General features: G+C 39.6%; 1 protein-coding gene across 4 annotated transcripts; it reads right to left on the reverse strand.

The window, feature by feature from the left end:
- Window positions 1-912: 912 nt before the first annotated feature.
- LOC112246376 (E3 ubiquitin-protein ligase TRIM41) lies at window positions 913-12,635 on the reverse strand. Of its 4 annotated transcripts, XM_024414678.2 has the most exons (7): window positions 12,502-12,635; window positions 10,307-10,869; window positions 5,319-5,414; window positions 4,558-4,791; window positions 4,278-4,425; window positions 2,172-2,198; window positions 913-2,093 (listed from the first exon to the last, which is right to left on the reverse strand). In XM_024414678.2, the coding sequence occupies exons 2-7, from the start codon at window positions 10,865-10,867 to the stop codon at window positions 1,549-1,551; spliced, it is 1,611 nt and encodes a 536-aa protein (XP_024270446.1). In that variant the 5' UTR covers window positions 10,868-10,869; window positions 12,502-12,635; the 3' UTR covers window positions 913-1,548. The 4 variants fall into 4 exon arrangements, with proteins under 4 accessions (XP_024270446.1, XP_024270445.1, XP_024257700.1 ...); XM_024414677.2 differs by lacking the exon at window positions 12,502-12,635 and having other exon boundaries at window positions 5,334-5,414; window positions 10,307-11,553; XM_024401932.2 differs by lacking the exon at window positions 12,502-12,635 and having other exon boundaries at window positions 10,307-11,552.
- Between the last annotated feature and the right edge of the window lie 9,313 nt (window positions 12,636-21,948).

The raw sequence follows: 21,948 nt of genomic DNA on the forward strand, positions 1-21,948 counted from the left end.
AGCATTGCCTTTAGCATTGCCTTTAAATTGTTTAACTTGGGTCAAACGTTTCGGGTAGCCTTCCACAAGCTTCCCACAATAAATTGGGTGAATTTTGGCCCATTCCTCCTAACAGAGCTGGTGTAACTGAGTCAGGTTTGTTGGCCTCCTTGCTCGCACACGCTTTTTCAGATCTGCCCACAAATTTTCATCATTGCCAAACAGTTCTATTTTTGTTTCATCAGACGAGAGGAAATGTATCCAAAAATATGATCTGTGTCCACATGTGCAGTTGCAAAACATAGTCTGGCTTTTTTGGAGCAGTTGCTTCTTCCTTGCTGACCGGCCTTTCAGGTTATGTTGATATAGGATTCGTTTTACTGTGGATATAGATATTTTCGTACCTGTTTCCTCCAGCATCTTCACAAGATCCTTTGCTGTTTTTCTGGGATTGATTTGCACTTTTCGCACCAACGTACGTTCATCTCTAGGAGACAGAACGCGTCTCCTTCCTGAGCGGTATGACAGCTGCGTGGTCCCATGGTGTTTATACTTGCGTACTATTGTTTGTACAGATGAACGTGGTACCTTCAGGCATTTGGAAATTGCTCCCAAGGATGAACCAGACTTGTGGGGGTCTATAGTTTTTTTTCCTGAGGTCTTGGCTGATTTCTTTTGATTTTCCCATGATGTCAAGCAAAGAGGCACTGAGTTTGAAGGTAGGCCTTGAAATACATCCACAAGTATACCTTCGATTGACTCAAATTATGTCAATCAGCCTATCAGAAGCTTCTAAAGCCATGACATAATTTTCTGGAATTTTCCAAGCTGTCAACTTAGTGTATGTAAACGTCTGACCCACTGGAATTGTGATACAGTGAAATAATCTGTCTGTAAACAATTGATGGAAAAATTACTTGTCATACACAAAGTAGAAGTCCTAACCAACTTGCCAAAACTATAGTTTGTTGACAAGACATTTGTGTGGAGTGGTTGAAAAATGAGTTTTAATGACTCCAACCTAAGTGTATGTAAACTTCCGATTTCAACAGCTGATACTATGCACACCGATACAAATAAAAATCGTTATTCTTTTTGTGTTACTTTTTATTTTAGCCTACTTGGTAAATATTTTGTTCTTCTTGAACTGCACTGTTGGTTAAGGGCTTGTAAGTCAGCATTTCATGGTGAAGTCTACATCTTTTGTATTCGGTGCATGTGGCAAATTTTGATTTGAAATACAGTATTTCCATTTGATAAACCGTACATTTCAAAAATGGATTTAGAATAATTAGGATTACATTTCATTTTGTCACAATAAGGAAGGTAAATATAATCAAGATATTTGCAAAATGTATTACAATAAATATAAAAGTTTCAGACCCCCAAAGTAAACTATAGTTGAAATGAGTCCACGTCCCATGTCCCCCATTGCGTAGATGCCTCTATTCCAAATGAGAGTGAAAGAAAAGATGGGAACATTTGACCGTGCCCATCTAATTTATCTACGGTTGAAGCATATACAGTACATTGTAGCTGGAGCTACACTATGCATGGAGTGAACTGTCACTAATTTACCTGCACCATAGTAATCATAAGAGGAAGGTCTTCATTTATTTCTGCAGTATGACAAGGATCAAATATGGGAAAGATTTTCTCTGAGAATTTGCACCCTGTGTAAGTGAATAGGTGAGACTTTGCATCAACATCAAAGAATGACACTTGGCCTTCCTTATAATCCAGGAAGACACCGACTTTCTGGGGTCGGGGAAAAGGTAAAATAAGGCGTGGAATTTTTGTGCACGCCAGATATTCCTTGCCATCCCTGTGACACAGAGTCCATAACCCTTTCTCAGGCTCAGCTGAAATTAATTCCTTCCTAGGCACTGTCTCGCAAGCTACTCCTATAACCCAGTTTGATTTCTCCTGTAACCCAACTTCCCAATAATGTTTCCCATAGTTGTACCCTTGTTTGGCCAGGATACAGACATCCTCAGTGAATCTCTCAGGATTATCTGGGACCTTCAATTTCCTTGGTGATTTTCTCACTTGTTTTCCATCATTAGAGAGGATAAGCCATGGGCCTGCAGTGTTGGGGTCCATCGTCACGTCCACTACATTAATGTAGAAAAGTGAAACATCACATGCTATTCTCTGCACTGAAATTACATTTCTTAAATTATGTTCTGTACCTGCATATTTCTGCATCTCTTTCAGTTCTGTGGAAAAACAAGCCAAATTAGCGGTTAACTGTTACAATGAGAGGGAAGTTTTAATGTCCTGACTGTCCTTATTTGTTGTTAAACCAAGAGAACAGTGCCTTGCGAAAGTATTCAGCCCCCTTGAACTTTGCGACCTTTTGCCACATTTCAGGCTTCAAACATAAAGATGTAAAACTGTATTTTTTTGTGAAGAATCAACAACAAGTGGGACACAATCATGAAGTGGAACGACATTTATTGGATATTTCAAACTTTTTTAACAAATCAAAAACTGAAAAATTGGGCGTGCAAAATTATTCAGCCCCCTTAAGTTAATACTTTGTAGCGCCACCTTTTGCTGCGATTACAGCTGTAAGTCGCTTGGGGTATGTCTCTATCAGTTTTGCACATCGAGAGACTGACATTTTTTCCCATTCCTCCTTGCAAAACAGCTCGAGCTCAGTGAGGTTGGATGGAGAGCATTTGAACAGCAGTTTTCAGTTCTTTCCACAGATTCTCGATTGGATTCAGGTCTGGACTTTGACTTGGCCATTCTAACACCTGGATATGTTTATTTTTGAACCATTCCATTGTAGATTTTGCTTTATGTTTTGGATCATTGTCTTGTTGGAAGACAAATCTCCGTCCCAGTCTCAGGTCTTTTGCAGACTCCATCAGGTTTTCTTCCAGAATGGTCCTGAATTTGGCTCCATCCATCTTCCCATCAATTTTAACTTTCTTCCCTGTCCCTGCTGAAGAAAAGCAGGCCCAAACCATGATGCTGCCACCACCATGTTTGACAGTGGGGATGGTGTGTTCAGGGTGATGAGCTGTGTTGCTTTTACGCCAAACATAACGTTTTGCATTGTTGCCAAAAAGTTCAATTTTGGTTTCATCTGACCAGAGCACCTTCTTCCACATGTTTGGTGTGTCTCCCAGGTGGCTTGTGGCAAACTTTAAACGACACTTTTTGGATATCTTTAAGAAATGGCTTTCTTCTTGCCACTCTTCCATAAAGGCCAGATTTGTGCAATATACGACTGATTGTTGTCCTAAGGACAGAGTCTCCCACCTCAGCTGTAGATCTCTGCAGTTCATCCAGAGTGATCATGGGCCTCTTGGCTGCATCTCTGATCAGTCTTCTCCTTGTATGAGCTGAAAGTTTAGAGGGACGGCCAGGTCTTGGTAGATTTGCAGTGGTCTGATACTCCTTCCATTTCAATATTATCGCTTGCACAGTGCTCCTTGGGATGTTTAAAGCTTGGGAAATCTTTTTGTATCCAAATCCGGCTTTAAACTTCTTCACAACAGTATCTCGGACCTGCCTGGTGTGTTCCTTGTTCTTCATGATGCTCTCTGCGCTTTTAACGGACCTCTGAGACTATCACAGTGCAGGTGAATTTATACGGAGACTTGATTACACACAGGTGGATTGTATTTATCATCATTAGTCATTTAGGTCAACATTGGATCATTCAGAGATCCTCACTGAACTTCTGGAGAGAGTTTGCTGCACTGAAAGTAAAGGGGCTGAATAATTTTGCACGCCCAATTTTTCAGTTTTTGATTTGTTAAAAAAGTTTGAAATATCCAATAAATGTTGTTCCACTTCATGATTGTGTCCCACTTGTTGTTGATTCTTCACAAAAAAATACAGTTTTATATCTTTATGCTTGAAGCCTGAAATGTGGCAAAAGGTTGCAAAGTTCAAGGGGGCCGAATACTTTCGCAAGGCACTGTATATCACAGATTTATGACTGGCATGTTATTAACACTTACACTTGACTGCTGACATGCACCATTTTTTTGGATTGTATTAACAGTGGACTAATGAACAAAATACAGAAAAAAATTGTATTTTAAGCCAGGGGTGTCAAACGCAATCCATGGACGGCCTAGTGTCTGACGTTTTTAGTTTTTTCCTTTCAATTAAGACCTAGAAACCAAGTGAGGAGAGTTCCTTACTAAATCAGTGACCTTACTTCTATCAACTACAACGGAGGAGTGAAAACCCGCAGACACTCTGCCCTCTGTGTAATTAGTTTGACACCTGTGTTTTAAGGCAAAACATTTAAAAACCCTGTGATTCAAACGTACCAATAGCTGACAGCTTTCTTATTTGGTCTTCGGTGGAGTCTTTCACTTGAAGCACTGTATTTCGAACACAGCCCAAGAAGTTGACTTGATAAACAGCAACATTAGTCCAGCTTTTAGATTTTGGAAGTGTAGTTTGCTTGTAAAAGCTCTGTTAAAAGGAAGGTAAAATGTTACTGTCAAAATATCTCACAGGCCTGAAATACATAGCTTTTTCTTTCAGGTTTCCAGCATAAGGAATGAACAAGATGAGTTTACATTTTTAAAAAGTACTTCCACTGACCTGTAGAAGGTCGAGATGGTCCTCAGTGTGTGAGAGCTGCTCCAGCTCAGTACTTCTCCTCTGTAACTCAGTGATTTCCTGCTCCAGGTCATTGATGAGCCCTTCTGCCTGCCTTTCTGCTGATTTCTGCTTCTCCTCAATCACCTCTATGAGTTCAGCCTGGCTTGACTCAATAGATCGCATCAGTGCAGTGAAGACTTCAACACTGTCCGCTATTTCACTCTCTGCATTGTCCTGATAGGAATTGACATTGATTACATCATAGACATCGACAGTAGATTTAGACTAATACCCAATGTGGTTTAGTTATACATGTAGATAAATTGTCCAGCATAATACATCTTGAAAAATTACATTTATGATTGGAAACGCATCAGCGCTGCAACAACAAATAATGCTGAATTCTTGAATCAGTCCCTCCTGGATTCTGCAATATGCATTTTGACAAAACTATCCCCGGCATATGTTAAGGCTATTTCCACAGCAAACATTTTAAATCTTTGCGATATTGTAGCATAAAACTGACCTATTACCACAGTACAAAAAGATGGCTCGCAATTTCAACCAATCACTGCACATGAACGACATATGGTTCAATCATGCCCCATGTCAACACACCTTTTCCTCATCAGTGCATTCGTGTCAAATTGGAAAACATTTTGTCATGTTGTCATGCAAAATGTCAGAATAGCTGCAGCAAATTCAAGCATCACAAAAAATCCCTGCGGAATCCTGGGGGGACTGTTAATCTAAGGATTTACTCTATTTAACTTCACTGAAGCGTTGATCTCCTCCACCTTCAGCTGCCGGTCTTGGATCATCTGCTGCACATCCGCCTTTGACCTCCGAATAAGAGCCTGTGGACAACACGAGGCTACATCCTTCAAACTCAACGCTGGACCTCAAACCCATTTTTTCCCATTGTTCCACTCTAATCAGGGAATGATTTAGAGCTAGGACACCAGGTGTATGCAATAATTATCAGGTAGAATAGAAAACCAGCAGGCTCTGGACCTCGTAGGGTAAGAGTTGAGTACCCCTGGGCTACACTCTTTCATTTATTCCCAAAACGTTGCTGGTGTAGGGCAGTTTCTTGGGATAAGATAACCTTATGTAAGGGATAATCAACAAGGGGCTCTACGTTCCATGGAAAGTAATAAAATACATGGAAGGTGTGTTCCACGACATGCTAGCGGAGTGGAACTGACATTACACGAAGTTGCATTATTTTCTAGATATCTCATAGACACCTAATTGAATATCCCTTTTATACCATGGCTATAATTGAACACTAGAAATGTGTTCAACATACACGAAAGTAGTTACTAATGCTACTAGATAGCTACAGCAGTCACCATGGTAACCAAACAGACAGACCTGCTGGGTTAGTTGACCAAACCATAAGTGCTATGTAGCTTGTTTTAGGTCGCAGGTTTAGAAATGGCTGAAAAATGGCATTTGATATAGAGCCAACTCTGCAAATAGCACTGCTGGGTGAATAGAAAGGTTCAGCACAATTGAAAAATATATGGCAAGTAGAAGTTCTAATTGGATGGTTTTCAGAGATGGATGGGAGGGGTTGAAGGTAACTGAAACAGATAACTATTGTAAAATGTACAGTGTATATATTACACTGAACAAAAATTCAATTGCAACATGAAACAATTTCAAAATTTTTACTGACAGATGAAGTCGGAAGATTACGTACACACATGCCACCTTATGATGCCAGTCCTGAGTATGCTTCCCATGTTTAAAATGTTGTGTGAAACATGCTAATATAGGTACCATGACTTGGGATTTGTGCCTTGTACCTTGTTCATAGACTGCTTACGGGGTAAGGAAACCAAATATGTAATTTTGCAATTTGAGTGAACTATCAATAAAAAAAATTTTGCTAAATAATTTTAGTTTCTATGACTTCATATAAAGAAATGTATACCTGTACCTCACAAATGTTTAGATACAAATGTATAATATCTTAAACTGTCACTTCTATTTCTTTCAGTACTCGATTACTAAATCCAACACTACTATGCACTCTGTTCAAATGGAAAGGTAGCATTTACAGTTGAAGTTGGAAGTTGACATACACCTTAGCCAAATACATTTAAACTCAGTTTTTCACAATTCCTGACATTTAATCCTAGTAAAAATTCCCTGTTTTAGGTATGTTAGGATCACCACTTTATTTTAAGAATGTGAAATGTCTTGCACACGCTTTTTCAGTTCTGCCCACAAATTTTCTATGTGATTGAGGTCAGGGCTTTGTGATGGCCACTCCAATACCTTCACTTTGTTGTCCTTAAGAAATTTTGCAACAAGTTTGGAAGTATGGAAGTTATTGTTCATTTGGAAGAAACATTTACAACCAAGCTTTAACTTCCTGAGTAATGTCTTGAAATGTTGCTTTAATATATCCATATAATTTTCCCACCTCATGATGCCATCTCTTTTGTGAAGTGCACCAGGCCGTCGTGCAGCAAAGCACCCCCACAACATGATGCTGCCACCCCTGTGCTTCATGGTTGGGATGGCGTTCTTTGGCTTGCAAACCTCCCCCTTTTTCCTCCAAATATATGGCCAAACAGTTCTATTATTGTTTCATCAGACCAGAGGACATTTCTCCAAAAAGTACGATCTTTGTCCCCATGTGCAGTTGCAAATCGTAGTCTGTCTTTTTTGTAGCAGTTGTGTAGCAGTGGCATTTTCCTTGCTGACCGGCCTTTCAGGTTATGTTGATATAGGAATCTTGAAGCATGTGGGAACAGCAGACTGGTATAGGGATTGATTGAATATGACTGCGCATGCTCTGAGGGGCGGCTAGGGACCGCCTGGGCCTGCAGCCTTGCGAGGGTTAACACGTTTAAATGTCTTACTCACTTCGGCTGCAGTGAAGGAGAGACCGCATGTTTCCGTTGCAGGCCGTGTCAGTGGTTTCACTGTGGATAAAGATACTTTTGTAGCTGTTTCCTCCATCTTCACAAGGTCCTTTCTCTGTTGCTCTGTGATGGATTTGCACTTTTTGCACCAAAGTACATTCATCTCTAGGAGACAACACATTACCTTCCTGAGCAGTATGACGGCTGCGTGGTCCCATGGTGTTTATACTTGCATACTATTGTTTGTACAGATGAACGTGGTATTTTCAGGCATTTGGAAATTGCTCCCAATGATGAACTAGACTTGTGGAGGTCTACAATTCTTTTTCTGTGGTCTTGGCTGATTTATTTGGATTTTCCCATGATGTCAAGCAAAGATGCACTGAGTTTGAAGGTAGGCCTTGAAATACATCCACAAGTATACCTTCGATTGACTCAAATGATGTCAATTAGCCTATCAGAAGCTTCTAAAGTCATGACATCATCTTCTGGATTTTTCCAAGCTGTTTAAAGTTAGTTTATGTAAACTTCTGACCCACTGGAATTGTGATACAGTGTCAATTAGCCTATCAGAAGCTTCTAAAGTCTAAAGTCATGACATCATCCTCTGGATTTTTCCAAGCTGTTTAAAGTTAGTTTATGTAAACTTCTGACCCACTGGAATTGTGATACAGTGAAGTAATCTGTCTGTAAACAATTGTTGGACAAATTCCTTGTGTCATGCACAAAGTAGATGTCCTAACTGACTTGCCAAAACTATAGTTTGTTAAGGGCTAGGCCCCTTCGTTCTCCATTTCTGCCTGAATGACGTGCCCAAAGTAAACTGCCTGTAGCTCAGGCCCTGAAGTCAGGGTATGCAAAAATTGGTACCATTGGAAAGAAAACACTTGTTAAAATAATGTAGGAGGATATAACACAATAGATATGGTAGGATAATATAATACAATAGATATGGTAGGAGAAAATCCAAAGAAAAACCAACTGTATATTTTCCATCCTCTTAGAAATGCAAGAGAAAGGTCATATTGTAAATTATCTCCGTGGATGGAATTCCTATTGCTCCCATAGGGTGTCAGCAGTCTAAATTCAAGGTTTCAGGCTTGTAACATCAAAAACAAATAAGAAATAACAGTTTTTTAGTAGAAGGACACAGTCTTGGAAATCCGTGTTTGCGCACTCCATGAAGAAATTACACACCTGCTAAAAACATGCTTCTTTCCAAAATAAATATTATAGTTTGATTAAATTTGAGGGTATCTGAGGAGTAAATAGAATCATATTTTGACTTGTTGAAACAAAGTTTAGGGGTAGATTTTTGGAATCCTTTCTCTGCAAGTTGAACGAGTGGATTACTCTAATCGCTGTCGCCAACTAAACAGACTTTTTGGGATATAAATAAGGATTTTTATCTAACAAAACGTCACCATGTTATAGCTAGGACCCTTTTGGATGACAAATTTGAAGATTTTCAAAAAAGTAGGTGGATATTTAATCTTTATATGTGAATGTATAAAACCTGTGCTGGTGTAAAAAATATTTTGATATGGGGCGCTGTCCTCAAACAATCACATGGCATGTTTTCACTGTAATAGCTACTGTAAATCGGAGAGAGCAGTTAGATTAAGAAGAATTTAAGTTTTCAGCCGATATAAGACACTTATATGTACCTAAATGTTTAAAATCCATAATATTTGAATTGCGCGCCCTTCAGTTCCACCAGAAGTTGTCCCGCTAGCGGGACACTGATTCTTAAGAGGTTTAGCAAGACATTTGTGGAGTGGTTGAAAAGTTAGTTTTAATGACTCCAACCTAAGTGTATGTAAACTTCCGACTTCAACTGTAGTTACGGTTCATATATGGAATTCAGTCAATTTAAATGAATTCATTAGGCCCTAATCTATGGATTTCACATGACTGAGTAGGGGAGCAGCAGGGCCTTGGAGGGCCCACCCACTTAGGAGCCAGGCCCAACCAATCATAATGAGTTTTTCCCCATAAAGAGTTTTTATTTCAGACAGAAACACTCCTCAGTACCCGCCCCCAACCAGACAGTCCTGCAGGTGAAGAAGCTGGACATGTGGGTCCTTGGCTGGCGTGTTGCCAATTGAACGCTCCCTCAACTTGAGACATCTGTGGCATTGTGTTGTGTGACAAAACTGCACATTTTAAAGTGGCCTTTTGTCCCCAGCACAAGGTGCACCTGTGTAACAATCATGCTGTTTAATATTCTTGATATGGCAAACCTGTCACGTGGATGGATTATTTTGGCAATGGAGAAATGCTGCCTAACAGGGATGCAAACAAATTTGTGCACAAAACTTAAGAGCTTTTTGTGCGTATGGAACAATTCTGCGATTTTATTTATTTATTTTTTATTTCAGCTCATGATGCATGGGACCAACACTTTTGATGTTGCGTTCATATTTTTGTTCAGTGTTGCATTGTTGTCCGTTAGTTTACTCCAATTAGGGGAGGGGTGATTGGGTTATGGGAAAGTAATGAAGAAGGAAAATTATATCAAAATTATAAAATCATATAACTATATGGGCGATTGGATATGATGCAGACATTAACATTGATAGAACCCACAATCTGCAATAGTAAAGCTGATCTACCCCCTAAGCCTAGTGGTTAGAGTGGTGGACTAGCAACCAGAAGGTTGCAAGTTCAAAACTCTCGAGCTGGCAAGTGTGTTGTTCTGCCCCTGAACAGGCAGTTAACCCACTGTTCCTAGGCCGTCATTGAAAATAAGAATATGTTCTTAACTGACTTGCCAAGTTAAATAAAGGTTAAAAAAAAGAAGAAAAAAAAGAGGTTTGTATATTTAGTGTTAAAAGGAAAATGTTAACGTCGTTAGGAAAAGGTACCATCTTTAGTTGCGATTCTGTTTGTAGTGGCACAGTGTGGTGATGTTTGTGGTCTGTCTCAGCACAAAACTGACACACACATGTCTGGTCGCTCCTACAGAACAGCTCCAGCAGCCTATCATGCTTCTTGCACATCCTGTCCTCCAGGTTCTCCACAGGGTCAATCAGCTTGTGTCTCTTCAGATTCACCACTCTCTGATGAGGCTCCAGGTGAATCTCACAGTAAGACGTCAGACACACCAGGCAGGACTTCAGGGCCTTGAGCTTCCTCCCAGAGCAGATGTCACAGGCCACTTCTCCAGTTGCAGCAATGCACCCTTCATTAACTCTCATATTCCTAAAATGATCAACAACTTCTCTGAACGACGTGTTGATTCGAAGCTCAGGCCTTCTGTAAAATGTCTCCTTACACAAAGGACACTGGCACAGGTCACTGATATCCCAATACCCTCCGATACAATTCTTACAGAAGTTGTGGCCACATGGAGTGGAAACTGGGTCAGTGAACAACTCTAGACAGATGGAGCACTGGAATTGGCTTTCATTCAGGGAGGAAGCCATATCTGAAAATAGATACATTTGTTTGTCAGGCCATGTGAATCTTGACCCAAACCCCAAATATCCCATCATTTACAAAATTATCGTAACGCTTATGCTTGTGTTCACAATTTTTTAAAATCAGTTTGTCAATGAGTGAGATGAAAAATGTCTTTAAAGGAAAATTTCAACTTAACATTTGTGTCTGAGGCACTTCCAGGTCACAGATATGTTTCACACATAATTGGCCAACAGGACGCACCGAATGACCACATCCGGTATATTGACTGCGTGGACAACATTTATAAGGTAAAAGCAGTCCTGTTCTGCAAGGCCTCTGTTATAGCGATCACACGATACATGTGTACATGTGTGTATTTTAGATATGGTTGCCCGTGTTCGATAGAGCCATTGTTCCTATCAGATGATTCATTGCTAGATGTCGAAGGTGACCAGTGTGGTATCACCTGAAAAGCATCAGTCTGGTATACTTTTGCAAAAAATATATGCTTCACGAGATGTCTGCCTGGCTGTCTGAGAGGGTATGTCTGTATGTCAGGTTGAGTCTTTCACTATTTTACCGATTGCAGCTTTGTCATCAGACGTTTTGTCTTGAATGCAATGTTTGAACTCAAGATATTTGACACATACAATACACTACCGGTCAAAAACACCTACTCGTTCAAGAGCTTTTCTTTATTTTGACTATTTTCTACATTATAAAGTAACAGTGAAGCCATCAAAACTATGAAATAACACATGGAATCATGTAATAACCAAAAAAGTGTTAAACAAATACATTTTATATTTGAGATTCTTCAAATAGCAACCCTTTAACCAACCTGTTGATGCATTCACTAAAATTCTACAATCTAGAAAATAGTAAAAAATAAAGAAAATCCCTTGAATGAGTAGGTGTTCTAAAACTTTTGACCGGTAGTGTATATGCAAAATCTTTCCAGACGGATGCTTATCAATGATATAATTTTGTTCAACTCTTGGTGAGGACTTGTGGTTTATGACAAAACAAACTGTTGTTATTAAAGTAATGAATATATACTGTAGAATGGCAGAGCTAAGGTGAAATGTCCCTTTAATGCCCTTGGTTTCTAAGACCATATCAGATGATCTCTAGAACAGGTTTAACAACATACTGTAAAAGTACAGGGTGACACATCAAGAATGGGAACAAACCAACATTAAGCAATTAGGTTCCTGAGAAATGACACTATCTTTTACAAACATGAGGAAATATCATACTTGGTAAATGTATACACTTAAGAACTGTTCAGCCCCAAACAAATTCACTTGAAAGCGATTATATTCATCCATATACAACAATAAGCGGTGCATTGCAACAATGAATTTAGCACTTTCAGGCATTGTAGAAAACCCAAACTGCATATTCCATGACAGGAAAACTACTACAAGTTATAACACCGAACAAAAAAACATCTGACATTTATTATAATGGTTGGGATTAAGGCAACTTTTCCCCTAAGGACAGAGGAAGGCATTTTTTAATATATTTTTTTTAGGAAATGTACTCATTTACTGCATAAGTATTAGAATACCATGATAAAGTTCTAAAAAAGTATGCTGTTTTAGTATTAATTTATGTTGATAATATGAAATTCCATTACAAGGAACGTTCCTACCTGTGAATGTGTTGTCTTTCACTTTACATCAGGGACAAAGAATTAAATACTCCTCCCCCCTCCATTTTAAAGTAGTGAATTTCTACTTCCGTGAATTTATTGGTACATACCGCCACCTACTGTGCAGGATTGTGTATAGTTTAAACAGGTATAAAGCCAAGCAGCTAAACACTGCTGGAAAATTTGCTCAGAAATATAATCAAAGATGGTGGATAAATAAGATACTCCGTCTGTTTTCCATTGAAATAAATTGGCAAGGTTCCTGTCTGTAAGTTCATGGTTCCTCAATCTCTGGCATGCTAACAAGAGAGTTGAACAGTTGACTCTAGGCTACTTAGTGTCACCGGAGTGGCCCCACCCAAATAGAAAACATTTGGGAGTAGAGTGTTTTGCTTTCTCTTCTGTCTCTGGTATAATGCATTGGCTGATCCCTCCTGCTGACCGAGAAAGAATTCTATGATTCCTCCTGGGGTAGCCTAGCGGTTAAGAGCGTGGGACCAGTAACCTAAAGGTTGTTGGTTAGAATCCCTGATATGACTAGGTGAAAAATCTGATATGCCTTTGAGCAACCCTAGTCGCTCTGGATGAGAGGATCTGCTAAATTAATAAGTGTAAAATATTACACCAACAGGAGGCTGGTGAGGGGAGGATGGCTCATCAATGGCTGGAATGGAGTGAATTGACACATGGAAATAATGTGTCTGATACCATTCTGTTTCAGTTATTATTATGAGCGCTTCCTCCCCAAATAAGGCAGCCACCAGCTAGCTGCCTGTTCTGAAGTAGAACCCCGTTGACTACTTTGAAATGGTGGAAACCATAATTGGCACTGGCCATGATAAAACTGGCTTTGTGCTTTCAGAAGCATTCTAGACTGTGCTATCCAAAGATAAATAAATGCTACCTTTCCTGTTGAACAGAGTGCATAGTAGTGTTGGATTTAGTAATGGAGTACTGAGAGAAATAGAAGTCACTGTTTTAAATATCATTCATTTTTATCTAAACATTTGAGGTACAGGTATACATGTCTTTATATGAAGTCATAGAAACTAAAATTATCTTGCAAAAATATAAATCATTTGAACATAAAAGGATAGTTCACTCAAATTGCAAAATCACATATTGGTTTCCTTACCCCGTAAGCAGTCTATGGACAAGGTACAAGGCACAAATCCCAAAATGTAAAACAACAGGGGAAGCATACTCGGGACTACACCTTTGCTGACATGTGAATTATTTAACCATGGCAAGCACTGAGGGATAAACGGAAGAGTTAAACGGATTATTAAAACGTACAACTGCTAAATGTTCTGGGCCTGTATTCATATGTTGTCAGGAGGAGTGCTGATCTACAGTAAATCCAGCAGTTCCCCTCTGAATGTATAATCTGACTCTGGCTTTTGGTCTGACTCTTTCACTATTTGGTATTTTGACCAATCACATCAAAACTTTTTCAAATGACCAGTTAGTGAAAAACAATATCAGAATTGGTTTCCTTGTGTAAACACAGCCTAATTGGTCTTTTGACTATTCAGATCAGGGGCACATTCCTCCTCATACCTTACAATGCCTGGATAGGTATTTTAAGTATAAGCTAACAACATATTTGACCTGTTTCAAGAAGCTAGGCATATGCTGCACGTCACTTTCAGAGGAGAGCCATTACAGGTTACTTTGACAAATTGTTTATCGAAATTTGTTTCGTACTGATGATTTACCTCTCCAGAGAACGCATTCCCACTACTCCAGAATCCAATTGCGTCAAGCTGTACACCACTCCAGCTGACATTTGGCATTGCAGATGGTGCTCTTCTATGGAAAATCATTTCATGAAGCTTCCAACAAACAGTTATTGTGCTAAAGTTGCTTGCAGAGGCAGTTTGGAACTCCGTAGTGAGGGTTGCAACTGAGGAAAGACGATTTTAACATGCTTTAGCACTCGGTGGTCTCTTCGGTCTTCTGTGAGCTTGTGTGGCCTACCACTTTGCGGCTGAGCCGTTGTTATTCCTAGACTTTTCCACTTAACAATAACAGCACTTACAGTTGACCAGGGCAGCTCGAGCAGTGCAAAAATTGATGTCTTATTGGAAAGGTGGCATCCTATGACGGTGCCACTTTGAAAGTAACTGAGCTCTTTAGTAAGGCCATTTACTGCCAGTGTTTGTCTATGGATATGGCATGGCTGTGTGTTCGATTGTATACCCCTGTCAGCAACAGGTGTGGCTGAAATAGCCAAATCCACTAATTTGAAGAGGTATCCACATACTTGTTTATTTGTAGTGTACCTTAATATATGACCCTTTTCAAGAAGCTAGGCAAATGTCGCATGTCACGACTTCACAGGTAAGGTATTTGAAGTTTATTTTTTTCATTTTTTTGTAAAAATATTTTCATTGAACCAGACATTGTAGAGTCTTCCCCCATCACTGTCAGCAAAAGAAACGGTGATCAACAGTGTTGTCACTGAAGTTGACCCAGTTTTGAAATCGGTGGAAGCAGAGAAACGATTTACAAGTGCGGAGAGAGTCGAAAAGAGAACACAGGATGCTGTTGTAAAAAACACCTGTCTCTGTACTAATAGCTAGCTAACGTTAGCTGGCTGGCTCACTAGCTAATGTTACGTGCATAATCTGTGTAGTAATATTATTTGTATCTCAGAAAACCATTTGCATTGCTAGATGTAGCCTAATGTTAGCTAGGTAGCTACAGTAACATTGAACCTACTGTAGTTGGTTAGCTTTAGCTACCGGCAGATTCATGCATGGTGCATGCGTGGAATTATGAGATTGGATTATGGTTCATAGTTTAGCTAGCTAAATATCTTAACAAAAGACTCCACTATTTAAGTAATCATTTCACCATATCGCTTACACATTCTGTATGCTGTGCAGGTGACAAACAAACATTTCATTTATTGTGATATAGTGTGTGATTACCAGAGATGGTAATGTGAAGAACAACACGACTGGCACCAAAGTCAGATTAGAATAAAGGCCAAGGACTAGATGAAGTGTATTTTTACCTAGAGTTTTTCCTTATTGTTGGCTACTCCTTTCACCACTTTTAGTCTTGAAATCTTTGGGTGTTTACTACATTACCATAATCACTCTGTTTAGTACATGGACCCCATGTCACTCCTTAAAGACATGGGTGGGGCTAACATGGTGACCACACTGCTCGCGTTGCAAAATAAATGCACACATATATGTTTATTTTAGGAATAAGGCCTGTTTTTCTTTTGAAGCCAGAAGGAGGCTAGTATCAGCTACATGTATGCCTTTACTAGACTATGGGGATATTTTATATATGAATGCTTCCGCTCAGTGTTTGAGATCAATTGACACTCTTTTTACCATGGCACTTTGAGATTTATTTTAAACTGCAAAACCCTTACGCACCACTGCACGTAGTATACCAGGGTTGGCTGGCCTTCTCTAGTCACTCGTAGGCTCAGTCACTGGTATACTTTTATTTATAAAGCCATTTTGGGGGTACTACCTATTTATTTGTGCATTTTTATTGTTCAGAAATGCAGGCAATCTCAACGCTGTGTATTTCAGGGAAAACATCCTCCTCCCTCATGTGGTACCCTTCCTGCAGGCTCCTCCTGACATGACTCTCTAGCATGACAATGCCACCAACCATACTGCTCGTTCTGTGCGTGGTTTCCTGCAAGACAGGAATGTCAGTGTCCTGCTATGGCCAGCGAAGAGCCCGGATCTCAGTTCCATTGAGCACATCTGGGACCTGTTGGATCGGAGGGTGAGGGCTAGGGCTAGGGCCATTCCCCCAAGAAATATCAAGAACATGGAGGTACCTTGGTGGGAGTAACATCTCACAGCAAGAACTGGCACATCTGGTGCAGTCCATGAGGAGGAGATGCACTGCAGTATTTAATGCAGGCTGAGATTTAGGCTTCTTTTCCCCTGAAGTACAAAGGAAAGCATATATTTGTTTTTTGGAGTCATGTACTCATTCTTTAGGAACATTAGAATACCATCATTGACTTCTAAAAGGGTATGCTGTTTTAGTATTCAGTTACCTGTTTATAGTACGGAATTCTATTACAAGGAACATTCCTACCTGTGAATTTGTTGTCTCCTATTTACTTTCACTTTACATCAGGGACAAAGCATACATACTCCTTCAGAAGTTTTGTCACCCTAAAGCTGTAAAGAGGACACATCCCTATCTTTGCCATTTCCGTGTATGTGACAGTATGACCAGAGCCATTGAGTGATCTCTCCATTTTAAAGTAGTACAATGTTATTCTACTTCTAGGAGATTATTGGTGGTTCGTTAAACTGAAAAGGTGCATAATGCCTACTATTGTGATGTATGTTGTATAGTTTCAACAGGCATAAAGCAAAGCACCTGTACGGTGCTGGAATATTTGCTCAGAAGTATAATGCATTGGCTTATCACTCCCGCTGACCTGGATGAAATTCTGCTTAACCCATCAGAAGTTGATGTGTTTGATACCGTTTTCCATGTATTCCATTCCGTGTATGTTTGTTAACTTGCTATGTGTATAAAAAAAGTGTTATTTTTGTTCCCTTTTATTACAACTGTATTCCTATGACTGTTTATTGTTGAAGTGATAATGCCTGAGAAGCTGGTGTTTGGAGGATATATTGGCACGGGTGTTGTTAGGCCTGAGATGAAGTCGAGGGCTGGCAAACCGCACCAATATATCCTCCAAAAACCAGACTTGAGGGCTTTATGACTTTTATACAACCGGTTACCAACATATTCAAATAATGATTGACATATCTTCATGAAAAACTTGAAAAACAAGCGTTCGTTCTATCGGTTTAGTTGCCAGAGACACTACCAAGTCGTTAAGTCTTTTGTTCTCTATCTATGGACGCCACCCAGTCGTTTGTTCTAAATGTTCCATTGCCATACTGGCTGGCAATGTTCTTATCCCTTGTTTGCTTGCTAGTAAACTACGGCAAACTTGCAGTTACTTCAAACAGTGCAGCCAGAATAACAGCAAAGTAACTGCATTTGCGTTTGTTAAAGCTGTTTTCTAGTGACATTTATTTGGATACATCCATAACAATGAGCTAATGATGTGTGATTTCGACTGGCATAGAACATGTGCTCTCTTGTCAGGACACTGTTGTTCAGAGGAGCTAGGCAACAACACAGTTAACACAATCACTTCAAACTGAAGCTGGAAAGACAGCAAACTACAGTAGCTGCATTCCATTTCGTTTAACCTGTTTTTTTTAAATGGACATTTCTCTGTGTAGATCAATACAAATGATGCCAGTTGTCTGTCTCATCCCTCTTCCCGACACGTGTTGGGGATTAATCAGAATTAGTTGGGTAACATAGATAGGATGTTTTATTTTCATGATATGCTTATGAGTTAGTTCTCATAAGAATGTATTTCGTTGTACTATAGTGGTGGCCATTGGCAGTTATCTGTTCTCTGTCAGGACTAAGTTGCTTGGGCTGCAGAGAGGGGAGAGGTCAAGGTGTCATCATGTGTAAACATATCTTTTGCTCCACTGTGTCTGTGTGCCAGTCACTCCCTACTTTTCCCATCGGGGAGAGGAGGATGGCAGTGTCTGGAATCATTCTATGCTCCCTCTTTTGTTGCTCCTATCTTGACCTATAGCCTCACTCTCCTCTCCATGAGCTTGTCCAGGATTGGTTGTATTTAGAATTGGTTGTATCTAAATGACAATTTGATATATATCATAGGGTGGGGGTAATGTCTTGGTACCATTTTGTACCAAGGACTAGATAAGAGCTTTGTTTAGGAGACCAAACTAAACGATAATTTATAGCCAACTCTGTCTGGCTAGGGGATATTCCTCTCTGAAATAAAGTCTTTCTTTGTGTAAGTTCCTAAGACCTGTGGTTTGTCATGTCGTCTAGGGGGGGTGGATCTTTGCAATAAAGGATCCCATTTGTCATTATGTTGACCACTCTCAACTTTTCATTAGAGATACTGAACTGTTGAAAGTCAAAATGCTATTGCAAAAGCTTAATTATTATTAAAGGTGAAGATTAAGCATAACTCTGACTGGTGTGTGATTTGCTCTCTCATAATTTGGTAATTAAGGAAATTTCCACGACACACGTTTTACTATGGGGGACAGCTGGAGATCGACTTGCAATATTGAAACAATGTTGCAAATGTCGACGGGACAAACAGCAAGGTTTATACAAATCTCCGCTTTTGAAAACCAAATGCTAGTCTAAAAGAAATGGGAGATAATGTCAAGATGCTTTGCATAGTGGAGATCAAGTTTATCAGCCCAACCAGGCAATGTATAAGACTAGATTGCGCAGTGAGATGGAACAGAGTAAATATGCATTTCAACATCATAGCTTAAGCTTTGGTGGTAACTTGTTGAATAGACATCACCTGGAATGAGGTTTTAACCAATCAGTACCCATGATTAGATCCTCCCGATTAGGACACATAAAGTAGACTTGGGTTTAAAACTCCTTAACTATGTTTATTTTTAGACCAAACTTATTGTAAACACTTTGTTTTCCCTAAATCCTTCCAGCAACATTCTTCAAAATGTTTTTTGCAACAATTACAATTTGACACAATCACCATCCCTTCATGTACGCTATTATTTCATTGAAATAACTGACTTTACTTTAAAATATATGTACGTATACAATGTCCTCCATAATTATTGGGACAGTGAAGCATTTGTGTCTTTTGGCCCTGTACTCCAAAAGGTTAGATTTGAAATCAAACCTTGACTATGAAGTTAAAACTTCTTCGGGATCGGTGTCCCATCCATGGGACGGTTGAGCTAATGTAGGCTAATGCGATTAGCATGAGGTAGTAAGTAACAAGAACATTTCCCAGGACATATCTGATATTGGCAGAAAGCTTAAATTCGTGTTAATCTAACTGCACTCTCCAATTTGCAGTACATATTACAGTTAAAGAATACCATGTATTGTTTGAGGAGAGTGCACAACATGAAACTTTATTAATAAACACATGAAGCACATTTGGGCCGTCTTGATACAAAATGAACAGAAATACAATGGTTCACTAGATCAGTCTAAAACTTTTAAATCTAAATTGCAGCTGAGTTGGCTGGAATAATACATTATGGTCTTTCTCTTGCATTTCAAAGATGATGGTACACAAAAAATGTAGAGTCACAATCTTGATGTTGGCATTGCCTGCTAGTAATATTGGACCACATTCTTCACTTTCTATACTTTAATACACATTGTGTGCATTGCCCCCCCCCCTTTTACAAAGTGCTTTAATTTTGAAACAGTTATACCGATATGGATGAAAAGTCCAAAAGAGTACAGAGCCAAAACAACAAGAAATGTGTCCATGTCCCAATACTTTTGGAACTCACTTTATTACAATGCATTCGTACAGTATTTGGACCCCTTGACCTTTTCCATGTTTTGTTACATTCTAAAAAAAATTTAATTGATATTTCTCCTCATCAATATAAATACAATACCCCATAATGTCAAAGCAAAAACAGTTTAAAAAAAAACGTGTGCAAATGTGTATATATATATATATAAATATAAACTGATTTAGATAAGTATTCAGATTCTTTACTCAGTACTTTGTTGAAGCACATTTGGCAGCAATTAGACTAGATTCTTCTTGGGTATGACACTACAAGCTTGGCACACCTTTTATTTGGGAAGTTTCTCCCAGTCATCCCTGCAGATCCTGTCAAGCTCTTTCAGTTTGGATGGGGAGCATCGCTGCACAGCTATTTTCAGGTCTCTCCAGAGATGTTTGATTGGGTTCAAGTCCGGGCTCTGGCAGGGCTACTCAAGGACATTGAGACTTGTCCCGAAGCCACACCTGCGTTGTCTTTGCTGTGTGCTTAGAGTCATTGTCGTGTTGGAAGGTGAACCTTCACACCATTCTGAGGTCATGAGCGCTCTGGAGCAGGTTATCAAGGATATATCTGTACTTTGCTCCGTTCATCTTCCCTCGATCCTGACAAGTCTCCCAGTCTGTGCCGCTGAAAAACATCCCCACAGCATGATGCTACCACCACCATGATTCACCGTAGGGATTGTGCCAGGTTTCCTCCAGACATGACACTTGGCATTCAGGCCAAAGAGGTCAATCTTGGTTTCATCAGACCAGAGACCAGAGAAACTTCAAGCGGGCTGTCATGTGCCATTTACTGAGGATTGGCTTCCGTCTGGCAACTCTACAATTAATTCCTAAATGTTGGAGAGGTACAGATATTGGAAGGTTCTAAATGTACATATATTGATAAAAACTTGTTTTTGCTTTGTCATTATGGGGTATTGTGTGTAGATTGAGGATTTGTATCTATTTAATCCATTTTAGAATAAGGCTGCTTGGCATTCAGGCCAAAGAGTTCAATCTTGGTTTCAACCAGTCACTCACCCCGTTACAAAAGGACTCTCATGGTCTGAGGGGGGTGAGTGACTGGTTGCCGGGAAGTCAGGCGCAGGAGAGCAGAGAACTTTAATTTACACCCTGGCCCAAAGGCACAGGTGAGGCAGCACAAAGCACAACCACGGTAAACATGAACCGGATTAAACAAAACAAACAGACCTAGGTTTGAAAGAAACCTAGCGCAAGCCAGCCTGTAGCGTAACACCCTACACAAAGAACAATTCCACAAACAGACATTGTGTTGTTTAAGTGTTCCAAACAGGAAGTGGGAATTCTGAGACTGGTCGATTTTCAACCAAGATCCTATTGAATTCACAGCGAGATATGGATGAGTTTGCACTTCTTATGGCTTCCACTAGATGTCAACGGTCTGTAGAACCTTGTCTGATGCCTCTACTGTGAAGGGGGGCCGAATGAGAGGGGAATTAGTCAGGTCTGCCATGACCTGACCATGCTCTAACCATGCGCGTTCACATGAGAGGGAGCTCTGTTCCATCGCTCATCTGAAGTCGATGTAATTCTCCGGTTGGAACGTTAGTCAAGATTTATGTTAAAAACATTCTAAAGATTGATTCAATACATCGTTTGACATGTTTCTACTGACTGTTACGGAACTTTTGGACATTTCGTCAGCTTTTAGTGAACGCTCTTCCTGACGTTGTATTTGTTTACCAAACACACTAACAAAAATAGCTATTTGGAAATAAATGATGGACATTACCGAACAAAACGAACATTTCTTGTGGGAGTCCTGGGAGTGCATTCCAACGAAGATCAGCAAAGGTAAGTGAAGATTTATAATGCTTTTTATGAGTTTTGTTGACTGCACAATTTGGCGGATAACTGTATGGCTTGCTTTTGTGGCTGAACGCTGTTTTCAGATTATTGAATCTTGTGTTTTGCCGTAAAGCTTTTTGAAATCTGACACAGCGGTTGCATTAAGAACAAGTGTATCTTTAATTCTATGTAAAACATGTATCTTTCATCAAAGTTTATGATGAGTATTTATGTTATTTCACGTGGCTCTCTGCAATTTCTCTGGA

This window comes from Oncorhynchus tshawytscha, linkage group LG10 (genome assembly GCF_018296145.1).
Source record: "Oncorhynchus tshawytscha isolate Ot180627B linkage group LG10, Otsh_v2.0, whole genome shotgun sequence".
Classification (NCBI taxonomy): Eukaryota; Metazoa; Chordata; class Actinopteri; order Salmoniformes; family Salmonidae; genus Oncorhynchus; species Oncorhynchus tshawytscha.